Source organism: Microtus oregoni, unplaced genomic scaffold (assembly GCF_018167655.1).
Source record: "Microtus oregoni isolate MIOR12 unplaced genomic scaffold, Mior012 000029F_ref0000214, whole genome shotgun sequence".
Taxonomy (NCBI): Eukaryota; Metazoa; Chordata; class Mammalia; order Rodentia; family Cricetidae; genus Microtus; species Microtus oregoni.
The window spans coordinates 18,513,744-18,527,205 of record NW_024543088.1 but is presented as its reverse complement, the minus strand read 5'-3'; the positions used below and the strand labels follow the sequence as shown (position 1 = coordinate 18,527,205).

Genomic DNA, 13,462 nt, shown 5'->3' with positions numbered 1-13,462 from the left:
GGAAGCTTTTAGAACATCAATAAGTGTGATCTGGAAAAAGCAGTTCTGTAGCTGTCCTAAAATTAGTCTGTGTAGGGGCTGGAGAGATGGCTCAGAGGTTAAGAGCACTGACTGCTCTTCTAGAGGTCCTGAGTTCAATTCCCAGCAACCACATGGTGGCTTACAGCCATCTATAATGAGACCTGGCGCCCCCTTCTGGCTTGCAGGCACACGTGGAAGGAATGCTATACACATAATATAATAAATAAATAAATATTAAAAAAATTAGTCTGTGTAGGTGGGTGTGCAATGGCGGCCGGCAGCCTCACCGGAGCCTTGAGGGGAGAGATGGGCAGGAGCTAGAGAAAAGGGGGCATTTTTGGTCCCAAAGAAGGGCTGAAGTACCTGAAGAGGAGACAGTTTTCTACCCGAATAGAGGAGTCAGGCATCTTGAGTGTTCAGACATCTTGAGTGTTGAGCGAGGGCGCGGTCTGATGGCTACATCTGGATAACTGCAGGAAGCTGTGGTTTGTGGCTGCTTCTTGCCCAGAGGCCATGGTAGGATCAGGACTCAGAAAACAGTTGGGAAGGCATTGCTCCAAGGGGGCACCCATGACTTCAGGGATGTGGAGTTTCTGGGGTAGAACAACATAGTGATATCCTTTTGGATTCTTCCTTCAATGTTCAAGTTATAAAGAGCCCAAAGTAGGCAGTGCCATGAGCCTCAGGTGAGGAAAAGCTAGGCTGTACCAGAAGCACCCCTGTACTTCACATCTATTAGGTAACTCATACTCTATTTTCTGGTACTTGTCCTTGTCTGGATGGACCATAGGCACTCCAAGATGTAGTACTTGTCCCTCAGGGTCTACAGTCAGTTTTTGAGGACACAGGGATCCAAGCAGAATCTCATGAGTACATGAAGTCTGGGCTCATTATCGCTCTCATAATCTCCGTGGGACAAGCAAGACATCTGCTTGTTGCAGAATCCCACAGTGTGGCTGGATAGATGATGGGGGAGCCTTGTGTGGCCAAGCAAAAGCTCCCACAGCTGGTGAAGAAGCCTATGGGCTTTGGGCGAAGGTTGTACAAATGAGTTCTGAAGTTCTGCCATGCCACAGGAAGTTAATAGGTCATTGAAAATGGTGATGAGGGTAGACTTTACATGATCTGATCATACAGAAAACAAGAGTTCAAGCTATTTCACAATGCACACATAAGGTGTGTATCCAATGAGCATGTAATATACTACTGTACAATTCATTATTTTCTCTGTTTTGCATTGCTTTCTTTGCAACAGGATCTTGTTATATCTCAGGATGGCCTTTAACTCCCCATCCTCCTGTTTCAGCCTCCCCAGTGCTGAACTGCAGACAGGCGCCACCATGAGCAGCTAATGTTTATCAGTTATACTTTTCAGATACAGAGTGTTATCTATAAAGATCTATGGGTGCTGAACATGGTGCATTAAACAGCATTCTAAATACTATCTCATAATTCCTGGATCACAACAATGGCTTTTTGCTGAATTCAAACCTCGCTTTCAGGACTCCCGTGACCCTGCATGAGCTACAACCGCACCTCCTTGGCATTAAGCTACAGAGAAACCCTGTCTCGAAAAACCAAAAAAAAAAAAAAAAAAGCCTCTAGAGACTCTTGTTTTGTCAGGCAGGTGTTCAGCTGCTCTCTGTGGCCTCTCTAAGCTCTGGGGACTTGCTCTGCAGACCCAAGGGCCCTCGGGGCACTGGATATCAGTTAGGCAGAGCCCCCCAGAGCTCCAAGGATGGGGTTAGACAGGCAGGTGTGAGCTTACATTCCAACCGCAACAGGGTAGTTTTCAGATGTCCCTCTGGGAGAGTCTTCCACAGAAGAGGACCGTGGGCACTCGAGGGTGCCTGCTGCTGGCGGAAACCAGAGCCAACCTGGTGTTTGGCTACACAGATCCATTTGCTCTGGAGCAGCTTCTGGCCATCAGTGGAGGAGTGAGCCCTTTGCCAGGAAACCTACACTGCAAGTGGGGCCAGAGGTAACTTTGGACTTTAGGGACAATGGAACTCAGAACAGGACAGTCACTGGGTACCATCCCCAGGCAGTGCAAAGTTCTCCTGCTGTTGCTGCTGGTGGGCCTAGTAGGTGGTGTTCAGCATGTACTTTCTCCAAGCTCAGCACGAAGGAGCAGAGCTATGGGCCCTGAAACTTCAATGAAAAGCAGCAGACCTAGTCTGTGGGCCCTGCCAGGCAGGTAAGGGACTTGCTTGTGGGTGAATGTTTGGGTCCATGGACTGGAGGCTGGAATGGGTGACTAGGAAGGAAGGTGGCCCTTGAGGCCAGAGGTGTGAGAAGAGAGGATCCGCCTGGGAGGAGGGCTCTGGGTAGATGATGGTTTAAACTAAGTTTAAACCTTGTTCATGGTGGGTCAGTTTTCTACCAATGAACCACACCCTTAGCCCATCTCCATTTTCCTTTTCTTTCCTTTCCTTTCCTTTCCTTTTTTTTTTCTTTTGAGAAAAGGTCTTGCTAGGTTGCCCAGTCTGATATTACTCTCTGTAGCCTAGGCACGATTTGAATTCGCCATATTCCACCCTACACTGTCTGGGATAGCTGGGATTAAGGCCATGGCCCAAGATCATTTTAGTGTCCCACGGTCTTAATTCATTCGGAATTAACAGTGTGTGTTCATCTTTGCCAAGTAGTTGTAGTTCTAGAAATTTATTCTCAGAGAATTATCAAATTGTCCATTAAATATTATGGCAGTCTTGGGTGGGGAGAGTAGAAACTGGAGCCACAGAGATGGCTCGGTCCAGAAGACCTTGCCCCTCAAACACGAGGACCTGAGTTCAGACTCTCAGCGTGCATGCAAACAGTGGGAAGTGATAGGTCTTGCTGCTAATGCTAGCACAGGGAAGTTCGGGGAGCCCCGTGGCTCACTGGGCAGCTAGTCTAGCTGAATCCGTGGGCTCCAGGTTCAGTACAAGACCCTGTCTCAGATATTAAGATGGTCTGCTCTGAGTTGCAGCATGGCTGCGTTCTGCAGAGGGAAGCACTGTGTATTTTTCATTTGGCCTGGTTCACTGGATGTTCATCAGGGAGTGGAGGGATCACAGGTTATTTCCTCTTTCTAAAGATGAGGAATCTCAGTGTATATAACCTTTGAACTTGTACTCTTTAGCTCAGTTTGACACTTTTGCGATTTATCCAAGTTGTTTTATCAATATTTTGTTCTTTGGTTACTGAATGGCTTCCCACTTTTAACAATCATAGCCAAAGAAAAAATTAATGAAACATTAAGATTTTTTATTAAATCATAATTAAAAAACATTAGAAATGATCAAGAAAATGGAAGAAATAAAAGCAAAATTATAAATCACCCTTCATATAGGTTGAACATATTTACTCAAAAATGTTCCAAACTCCCAAGCTTCACGAGTGCAAACCTGGCTGTGCTCATGGAGAATTGAGTAACTGGCCTTGTGGCCAAAATGCAGCCACACTGGGAATGCTGTATTGTGGTCTCATGGTCAAGATATACACACACTGGGACTGCTGTATGATGGCCTCATAGTCAAAATGTGGGCACGCTGGGACTGCTGTATAAAAACACTTCCAGACTATTGTATGATGTGAATATCAAATATAAATACTGCTTTGTTTAGAGTTGGGGCTCATTCCTCATAAATCAGATATGTGCAAAAAAATCCCCAAATCTGAAATATTTCAGAGTTTCAGGTAAGGAAATCATTACTTGTGACAGGGTGGAGGGCATCATAGAAGGTGCTATAGTTGAAGGTATGCATCAGAAAGACTTTGTCCCAATACATTTAAAACACAAGCTACCAAAACGACACAAGAATAATACAAACCTGTAGTCCTTCTTCTGTGGAGAAAACTCAATGCTGATGTGGAAAGCTGGTCTTTCCTATTGGAAGCCTCCTCTGGCATGTGATGGTGCTGTCTGTTCTTTACTTGAGATGGGACATTGTGCAGAGGACACTGTAGCACTGGTGATGGTAGACTGTGGTCCTCACTACACTGCGATCTTGGCTGGATAATTTGGCAAGATGCTTTAGCATCATTAGGTATTTCTCCTTGACCTGACTCTTACTGCCGTTTTCCTGGAAGATTAAAAGCTAGCTTCTAGTATTTGGGGCACTAAAATAGAAAAGAGGCCTTAGGGAACCTTAGCTTCTGTGGTCCAAGTGTTCACTCAACTTTCAGTTCCTGGGTGGTCATTGACCTCAATTGGACATGGCATCCCCTAGTCCAGATTTATTGTCATTTTCCTTTATGGTTATGTTCAGGGTAGATGGTATGCAGCTTTGGGGAAGAGTCCTAACCATTTCTTTTGTAAACAGATTTCACATTCGTTTTCATATAACCCCACCTTTTAAGTTGTAGCTCTTATTCTGAGATCTCTCATCAGTTCATGTGTGTGGTATGAGGCAGGGAAGTGCCTGTTCCTTTGTCTGAGCCATATGTTGAATGGTAATTCTCACCTTGAACTGTTTTGGCACCTTTGCCAGCATGTCAGTCATGAATGTTTATACTATCCAGAGTGACTAGACTCAATGTAACCCCTATCAAGATTCAATCACCTTTTTCCCCCTCTCACATAAATAGAAAAGAATAGAACTGGGTGTGGTAGTGCACACCTTTTATCCCAGCACTTGGGAGGCAGAGGCAGGCAGATATCTGTGAGTTTGAAACCAGGCTGGTCTATTTAGAGATTTCCAAGTCATCCAGGGATACAGTGTGAGACCCTGTTTCAACACACAAACAAAGCAAACAGATGAACATCTTGAAATTCATATATGGCACAACAGCACAACAAGTTACCATTCCTGAAGAATCTGGCAAACACCGCTGTGATAAACACAATGGCCAAAGCAACTTGGGGAGGAAAGGGTTTATTCAGCGTATGCTTTCACATCACAGTTCCCCACTAAAGGAAACTAGGACAGGAGCTCTGAGTGGGAAACTAGAGCCAGGAGCTGGTGCAGAGGCCACAGAGGAATGCTGCTTACTGGCTTGCTCTCCATGGCCTGCTCAGCCTTCTTTCGCCAGTTATTTCTTTTTAAACTTTACTGTATGTGCACTGGTGTGAAGGTGTCAGGTCCCCTGGAACTGGAGTTACAAACAGCTGTTACTGTGAGCTGCTGTGTGGGTGCTGGGAATTGAACCTCTGGAAGAGCAGCCAGTGCTCTTAACCAGAGTCATTTCTCCAGCCCCCACCTTTTAAAAAATGTTTTTATTTATTTATTATCTATAGTGTTCTGCCTAATGTGTGCCTGCAGGCCAGAAGAGGGCACCAGATCTCATTACTGATGGCTGTGAGCCACCATGTGTTTGCTGAGGACCTCTGGAAGAGCAGGCAGTACTCTTACCTGCTGAGCCATCACTCCAGCTCCTCCCGGACCCAGTTTTTGTTTTGTTTTTTTTTTTTTTCTTTTTGAGACAGGGTTTTTCTGTAGCTTTGGAGCCTGTTCTGGAACTAGCTCTTGTAGACCAGACTGTTCTCGAACTCACAGAGATCTGCCTGCTTTTGCCTCCTGAGTGCTGGGATTAAAGGCGTGCGCCACCACCACCCAGCAGCTTTCTTTCTTACAGAACTCAGGACAACCTCCTCAGGGTTGGCCCCACCCACTATGGGCTGTGTCCTCCCACATCAATCACTAATTAATTAAGAAAATGCCTCAAAGGCTCTCCTACAGCCAGATCTTAAGGAGGCATTTTCTCAGTTGATGCTCCCTCCTCTCCAATGGCTGTTGCTTGGATCAAGTTGATATATTACTAGCCAGCACATCCTCTGGTCCAGTAAATGTCTCCTAGCTATGCTGTAAGAATCACTTTCTTTGTTTCTTAGAAACAAATTTTGAATGACTTTTAGTAGGCGATAGTAGGTTGCAATTGTTATTCACTTTGAAATCTATTTTGTATTAGTTAATAAAGAACAAAATTCAGAAATCATATACAATGTGGAAGAAATTTGAAGACATTGTGTTTAGTGAAATAAGCCTGACCCCAAAGGACCAACAGTGATTCCACTCACGTAGAGTACCTCACAAGTGTAGATTCATAGCGAGGGCACAGTCCATGTGACAAGGGGCAGGTGGAGGGGAATGAGAAGTTATTGTGTAATGAGTACAGAAAAACTGTATGAGCATATATCCACACCATTGGGCAAAGCAGGTAGAGATGGTGTAAATGGGAAAATACACTGTCTTCCTACATAGTCTAGACTGACTTCAAATTCATGATCCTCTTGTCTTCTAATCTCATACACTAGTATTACCAGCACATGCCACCATGTCTGGCTTGCTATGTTTATCTTACCACAATTTTTGCATTTATATTTGCTTAATTGTTTTATGTTCTTATAATTTTAAAGCAATAAGAATTTTAAGCAAAAACATTATTTCGCATCATAAAAACTTAACTACTCCTAATAGTAGAAGTGATTTATAAGGTAGAAAAAGAGTCATGGTTGTTTCAAAGATAGAAAGAACTCATGGAGTCAGGGTCATTATCATCTGGACACAATGAGTTTGGGTATTTGTTGTACGAGGAGGCTGCTTGTTCATTTCCTGGCTGCCCAGACTCCCGAAATAATCGCTCAGAAACCATATTATTTGCAATACTGTTTGGCCAATAGCTCAAGCATATTTTTGGCTAACTCTTATATCCTAAACTAACTCTATTAATCTGTGTATCTCCACGTGGCTGTGGCTTACCAGGTAAAGTTCTATCTAGGGTCTGTCTCTGGCAGCGCTACATGGCTTCTGCTGACTCTGTCTTTTTTCTCCCAGAATTCAATTTAGTTTTCCCTATCTACCTATATTCTTCCCTGCTTTGCTATAGACTCAAAGCAGTTTCTTTATTAACCAATGGTATTTATAACATACAGAGGGGAATTTTGTTTAAACAAAAAGGAAGGTTTTTAACTTTAACACAGAAAAATTATATATAACGAAACAGTTGTCAAGCAAGAATTACAGTTACAATATTTATATCTACCTTATCTTTTGTCATAACTATTGAAAACCATAATTATAACTATATTTTCTTCAACTCCATCAAAGACCCCAGAAGGATATAATATTACCCAAGCAAATAGGAAGTGCATTGTAAACAACTTCTAAAACTCTAGAATTGACAGAGACATCTCACCTCCTGTACAGTCACCCAAAGTTCTTTTGTAATGTTGGGGTATCCCGTCTTCAGCCTATATTATCCAGCATAGGCCCATAGTATCCAGCAGACTTTTCCATGAAACAGGAAATTTCAAAGACAGTTTCTCCTATATTGGTAGTTTGTCAGTCACTTTCTTCTGTGTCCTGCAGAATGACAGACTCTTTCATGAAGCAGGAACCCTGAAGGATTGTCTCATTTTAGGCAAGTTCAGCAGTCATTTTTCTGTAGGTCCTGCCTGCCCAGTTCATATAGCATAGCATCAAGCAGTCCAGACAAGAACAGTTTCTTGCCCAAATGGCTAGCAAACTCCATAAGGAGCCTCTTCAATGCCCATCTTTCTCTTGAAGCAATTGGTGCTGTCAGGAGCATATATGTCTCATTGTCATGAAAAGTCCTAAGTTCTTAAAACATTTTAAATGCCATATTTTATAGTCTTTGAGAGGTTTAAAGAATAACTATCCATCTGAAATATACCTCTGTACATCTAGAAAATCTAGCTAACAAGACTACAAGCTTGACTATTATAGATGACTATTAACCTTTATTTCTTAATTTATATTATATTTTTATTTATTTATTTATTTATTTATTTATTTATTTATTTATTTTTTCCGAGACAGGGTTTCTCTGTGGTTTTGGAGCCTGTCCTGGAACTAGCTCTTATAGACCAGGCTGGTCTCGAACTCACAGAGATCCGCCTGCCTCTGCCTCCCGAGTGCTGGGATTAAAGGCGTGCGCCACCACCGCCTGGCTATATTATATTTTTAAATGAGCTGCACAAACACAATACCTTAATCAAGAACAGAAATATACATATAACAAAATTGACCTTAAATTTGTATCAGTAAACCAAGATTCACACCAATGCAAATCTCTATAGCATATCCCTCTTTAAATGTAAACAAACATTTATAAACAATCATTTAGGGAATGATTTTAGTTCTCTCCAAACTTCTTCCTGCTTTTTGTTGGGTGAAATCATTTTTGGGGATGTTCACAGTGACCTTTTGGGGGCTCTTGGTCCATCAAACCGTATTAGCCTGGAATGGATCCACAGGTTTTCATTCTATATGGAAACAAAAGAAGAACCTCTTTTCCAAAGCAACAAATCCTTAGACCCAAATTCTGAGATCAAGATACCTCTAAAACATATATGTTGATTTAGTTTAGCAGCCCATACAACAAAATGTCTCTCTGTACTTAGCTCCTTCACAGTCAAAGAATTCAAAGAAAACATAATAATATACATAATCCAGACTCTTTGCATATATTCCATCTTTATGTGGCTAATTTTTCTTACTCTATTACTTTTTCTACAAGTTTAATATTTATTTTGTTGTCTTTACTCCTTTAATCTATGACTGTCTGTACTTTTTATATTGCATTTAATGTTTCTTTACCCCCTTTCTCCTCTCTCCCAAGCCTATGTACATTTTTAAAACACATTGTGTCTTGTTTAGAGGTCTTTTATGTCTGAATCTGTCCTATTGTGTATCTGTAATTATTTTCTGACCAGAAGTGCCTTTTTGTCAATTGCTAAGCAGGCATGGCTAGGGCCAACACAGAACCACCTGCTTGCTCTGTCCAGTTAGACATGGCGGAGCTGTTTGCTGCCTCTGAAAGCCATGTTGCCCCATTTTTAGACACACAATGGGTCTATGTTGCCATTAAGCAAGTTGCAGCACTCTGCTCACAGAACCCATTTAACTGCTCTGTAGCCAGACCTCCTGAAAGAGTTAGAGCCATTCAGCCCAGAAAGCCACTGTTTCAAAACCATGCATTTTTTTCTTAAAGGAATAATGCCTCTGCTTGCTTCTAGCAAACAGAACCCATCTGAGAAAATACCACTACCAAACCACGCTTAATTCTGTTTTTTTTTTTGATTCCTTTTTAAGCTTTCTCAGATTTTATATAGATATAGTTGACCACGTTGGTGCACCAATTTGTTGTAGGAGGCCTCTTGTTTGTTCCCAGCCACTTGGACCTGAAATAACCACACAGAAACTGTATGAATTAAGTCACTGCTTGGTTTATTAGCTCTAGCTTCTTATTGGCTAGCTCTTACATCTTAATTTAACCCATTTTCATTATTTTATATTTTATCACAAGGCTCGTGGCCTACCAGCAAGGTTCCAGCTGGCAGCTTGCATCTTTCCCCTCTGGTGGCTCCATGGCATCTCATTCAAGACACCTGTGATCAGGAAAGACACTCATATCCTAGCCTGGGCACTTGGGCTCTTTTTTTTTTTGTTCTTGCCCTGAGGTCACCACTTCCTTTATTCCATTTCTTAATCTTTTTATTTTCCTTAAACACAGGGTTTAGCTCTATTATACTTCCCGGTACCCATTTTTTAATCTGTACATTTTGTATTTTATTTGCTCAGCTTGCTCCTTTTCTTTACAAATCTTCATCAGAGTTAACACTAATAACCACACAACAGAGTCAATACTAGGTTGTTTGGGGGTTTCCTCTGCCAGTGAAATTAATCCAAAAATTCTTCACGTTAGCCTCAGGCAGACTTTTTGGACAAGGGCAAAAAGCAGCCACATTCTTCTCCAAAATATCACAAACCAGTCTCTAGGTCACATACTAATATTTTTCTCCTCTGTGGCCTCTTGAGTCGGGTCCCACAGTTCTAATCACACTCAACAGCACAGTATTCCATGCTCCTACTAGTGTGGCCCATTTAAGCAGCATTAAAAGTGTTCAACTTTTTCTAATCCAAAGTTTCAAGGTCCATATTCCTTCAAGCAGAAGTCAGGTCAGGCCTGTCACAGACTGGTACAGTTCCTCGTACTAATTTCTGTCTTAGGGTTTCTATTTCTGTGAAGAGACATCATGACCACAGCATTTCTTATAAAGGGAAAACATTTAATTAGGGCGGCTTACAGTTTCAGAGGTTTAGTTCATTATCATCATGGTGCGACATGGTGTTTGCAGGTGGACAAGGAGGAATAGCTGAGTGTCCTATATCTTGGCTTGCAGGCAAAAAGAAGTGCTCTGTCTCACTGGGTGTGTCTTGAGAATATATGAGACCTCAAAGCCTGCCTCCACAGTGATGCACTTCCTCCAAGACCACACCTCTCTGACGAGGCCACACCTCCCATTAGTGCTGCTCCCTTTGGGGGCCATTTTCTTTCAAGCCACCTGAAGGCCTCATGACAGAAATTAAAAGCATTGGAATCCCCACAGGGCAGTGTGATTGGGTCCTGGTTTGGCTTAGATCACCAGAAACCTGTATGGAAGAGACTCAGACACTGTAAAAAGACACGTGAGTGTGTAGCACAAATTCTAATTGGTCTTAATAAATAAAACCCAGTGTCAGATATTAGGCTGTGAAGGCTGAAGGATCAGAGTAGCAGTGTAGCCAGCCACTTTTTACTTTTCCCAAATACTCAGACTGAAGGGGCAATCCTATCTCTATGAATCCTCAGACTGCATGCTTAGACTGCCTTGAGCTCCTGTCTCCTCCTGCCTTTTATCCCTCTCTCCGCTCAGCTGTATCACTCCTATATTCAACTCCCTAGTGCTGGGATTAAAGGCGTGGGATCCCAAGTGCTGGGATCACCTTTGTGTGAGCTCTGTTTCTCTTTTAAAAAACTGGATCAATTTTGTGTGACCCAGGGTGGCCTTGAATTAACAGAGATCCATCTGCTTCTGTTTCCTGAGTCCTGGGATTAAAGGCATGCGCCACCACTGCCTGGCCTCTATTGGCTTAGTTCTGCACTGTGATTTTCAGGCAAGCTTTATTTGTTAAAACACAAACAAAATACGTGCACATGAGCATGTACACACACACACACACACACACACACACACACACACAGAACTTATTGGTTCCACCATTTCCACCAGTGAAGATACACCACCCAGAAATTTTTTTGAGCATCTTCTGAGCCTGGTGTTGCTATCAGCACCGAAAAATTCAGAGGTGGAAGTGGCAGATGGGATAGCAAGACTTGTGGGATACTTACTGTTCATCTACTTTCTGCCAAGACATAGTTCACTTACTGTGACCATGTGCCTGTCTTGCCCAACAGGTTCCTGTTCCAGACCATCCAACGGGGCACAGGCCCCAGGTGCTGGCCCCGTGGGTTTTCACCTGAGCCCCAGTCAACATTGGTCTTTGGTGGTGGCACCCAGCTCACAGTCCTAGGTAAGCGGCTCTCATGATCCGACTGTCTCAGAAAAGTCTGCTTTCCCTCGAGGGAGTTCTTCCCATCTGCCTTCCCTAGCCTTACTCTGACGTGTACTGTTTTCTGTGGGTGAGGGAGAGGCAGCAGTCTTAGGGTAAACCACAGGAAGGATCCCAATAACTTCATCTATCGGATAGATCCCCGACAGGATTCAAAGGCTGGGTTTTCAGGTCTTAAAGACCGCTAGACCCCAGCATCTGAATTGAGGCCCAGATGTGTATCCAAATTGAGAAGGCCACAGAGTATGACCATCTATCTGGCTAGTGCCATGAACCCAGCCTTTAGAGCTAAGGTCACTCCAGGCGGAAAACCGCCTGGCTGGGAGAGGGATCTGGCTCAGTCTAGGCTGCAGGTCTCTAATTTTTGGCTGGCCTACAAGGTCACAGGGACACACAAAGGCTCAGGGTGACAAGATAACTAGAACCTGGTCCTCCCAGGATGCTTACTAGGAAAAAGAATGTAGACTGTCAATTGCTCCTGGGCTCTCTCAGGCTTGGGGCCTGGTCGCTGACTTGGCGAGGTGTTTCTCTTGTTCTTCTTCCTCAGTTATCCTTAGACTTAGATGAGGAAGGAGGGAGCAAATGATGCCAAATGAAATCAGGAGTCACCAGAGACTTCTGGGGTGCTCAGGGGGTTGCTATCATCATAGTCTGGGAGATGGAGCCCCAGGAACACAGCCAATGCAGGGTCCTGTGATTAGGTAACCACTGTGCACAAAATGTCAGTTCCTAGGGTTTTTCTGGACAAAATCTAATCCTTGGTGAGACATCTGAATGGAGTCTGGAGTCCAGGCCTCAGAGCCCTTAGACAGCAGGCACACCTCAAGATCTACTCCCCAGGACCAAGCTCCCAGAATAAAAGAGTATTCCAGTTCATAAGGGAGGCTCTGAGTACCAGAGAAGTAAAGGAGGTGGCGGGGCTGAATCAGAGTGGACGGATGTACAGGAGGTCAGTGTCAGGTCCCAATTCAGATTCTAGCTACTGGGAGAGAGGAGCAGAGTCAGCATCGGGCCCAGTGGGGAAGCTGAGATTGCAAGGGGCTGGAGCTGGGTACCTAATACGGTACCAGGCTGTCTGCTCTCTAGGGGACGTGAGTGGATGGAAAAGAATAAGGAAGCAGGGTCCCAGGATAGAACTCTTGATGGTATCATGAATGGTCACAGAGCTCCTGACAGGAGAAGGGTGCTTCCCTGTCACTTGGGCTCTCCTGGGACATCTCTCATCCCCTTCTCTATCTGCACAGGTCAGCCCAAGTCTGACCCCTTGGTCACGCTGTTTCTGCCTTCCCTGAAGGATCTCCAGGCCACCAGCAAGGCCACACTGGTGTGTCTGGTGAGCGAATTCTACCCAGGCACTTTGACGGTGAACTGGAAAGTGGATGGGATCCCTGTCACACAGGGTATAGAGACAACCCAGCCTTCCAAGCAGATTAACAACAAGTACATGGCCAGCAGCTACCTGACACTGACCTCTGACCAGTGGACACCTCACAGCAGATACAGCTGCCAGGTCACCCATGAAGGGAACACTGTGGAGAAGAGCGTGTCACCTGTTCAATGTTCCTAGACCATGATCCTCCCTGAAGCCTTAGGGGCCTGGATCTGAAGTGCCAGAATAAAGGTCTATTTTGTCCCCTTCCTTCCTGTGCCCAATACTCAATAAATACCTTGTTCTCTATCTCATTGTCCCCATGTCATATTTCACTGGCATGCCCAAGAACTTCAGAGTTGGGGAGTTCTGGAGCCCAGTGGGAAACTCACCCAGCGAGAGCCCACCACCTGCACATTATCTGGGAAACAGTGTTATTGCTAAAGTCCCTTCCTGGGGAGACATAAGCAACATATTCCCTCCTTCTAAGGTCCCAAGGCATGATTCCACCAAAGTTCACCCTTTGCTCCCTTACAGAGCCTAGGTGAGGGGTTACTTACAGGGGTGTCTCTTCTCACAGAGTGTACCTGAAAAACCTTTCCCAGAGGGACAAGGGCTTTTCCATAGTCCTCACCAATTAAGGCAGAGTTGTACTCAACAGGCCATGACAAAGAGTGCAATACTCAGGTGAGAGTCTCATGCCCCCTCCACCCCTCCATTTGGGGGGTGTAAA

The 13,462-nt window shown here is 44.0% G+C and overlaps 1 protein-coding gene across 1 annotated transcript; it reads left to right on the top strand.

Annotated features, from left to right (window-relative positions):
- The first annotated feature begins 2,024 nt into the window (after positions 1–2,024).
- Positions 2,025–12,927, top strand: Igll5 (immunoglobulin lambda like polypeptide 5). Its single transcript, XM_041678188.1, has 3 exons — positions 2,025–2,218; positions 11,206–11,321; positions 12,605–12,927. Exons 1-3 carry the CDS (start codon positions 2,025–2,027, stop codon positions 12,925–12,927), a joined length of 633 nt encoding a protein of 210 aa, XP_041534122.1.
- The last annotated feature ends 535 nt before the right edge of the window (positions 12,928–13,462 follow it).

Excerpts from the sequence above, each read along its gene's own strand:
- Igll5 (XM_041678188.1), top strand. The coding sequence starts at position 2,025 with ATGGAACTCAGAACAGGACAGTCACTGGGTACCATCCCCAGGCAGTGC. Across the intron at positions 2,219-11,205 it reads CTGTGGGCCCTGCCAGGCAG|GTTCCTGTTCCAGACCATCC; the intron begins GTAAGGGACTTG and ends CTTGCCCAACAG. Across the intron at positions 11,322-12,604 it reads CACCCAGCTCACAGTCCTAG|GTCAGCCCAAGTCTGACCCC; the intron begins GTAAGCGGCTCT and ends CTATCTGCACAG.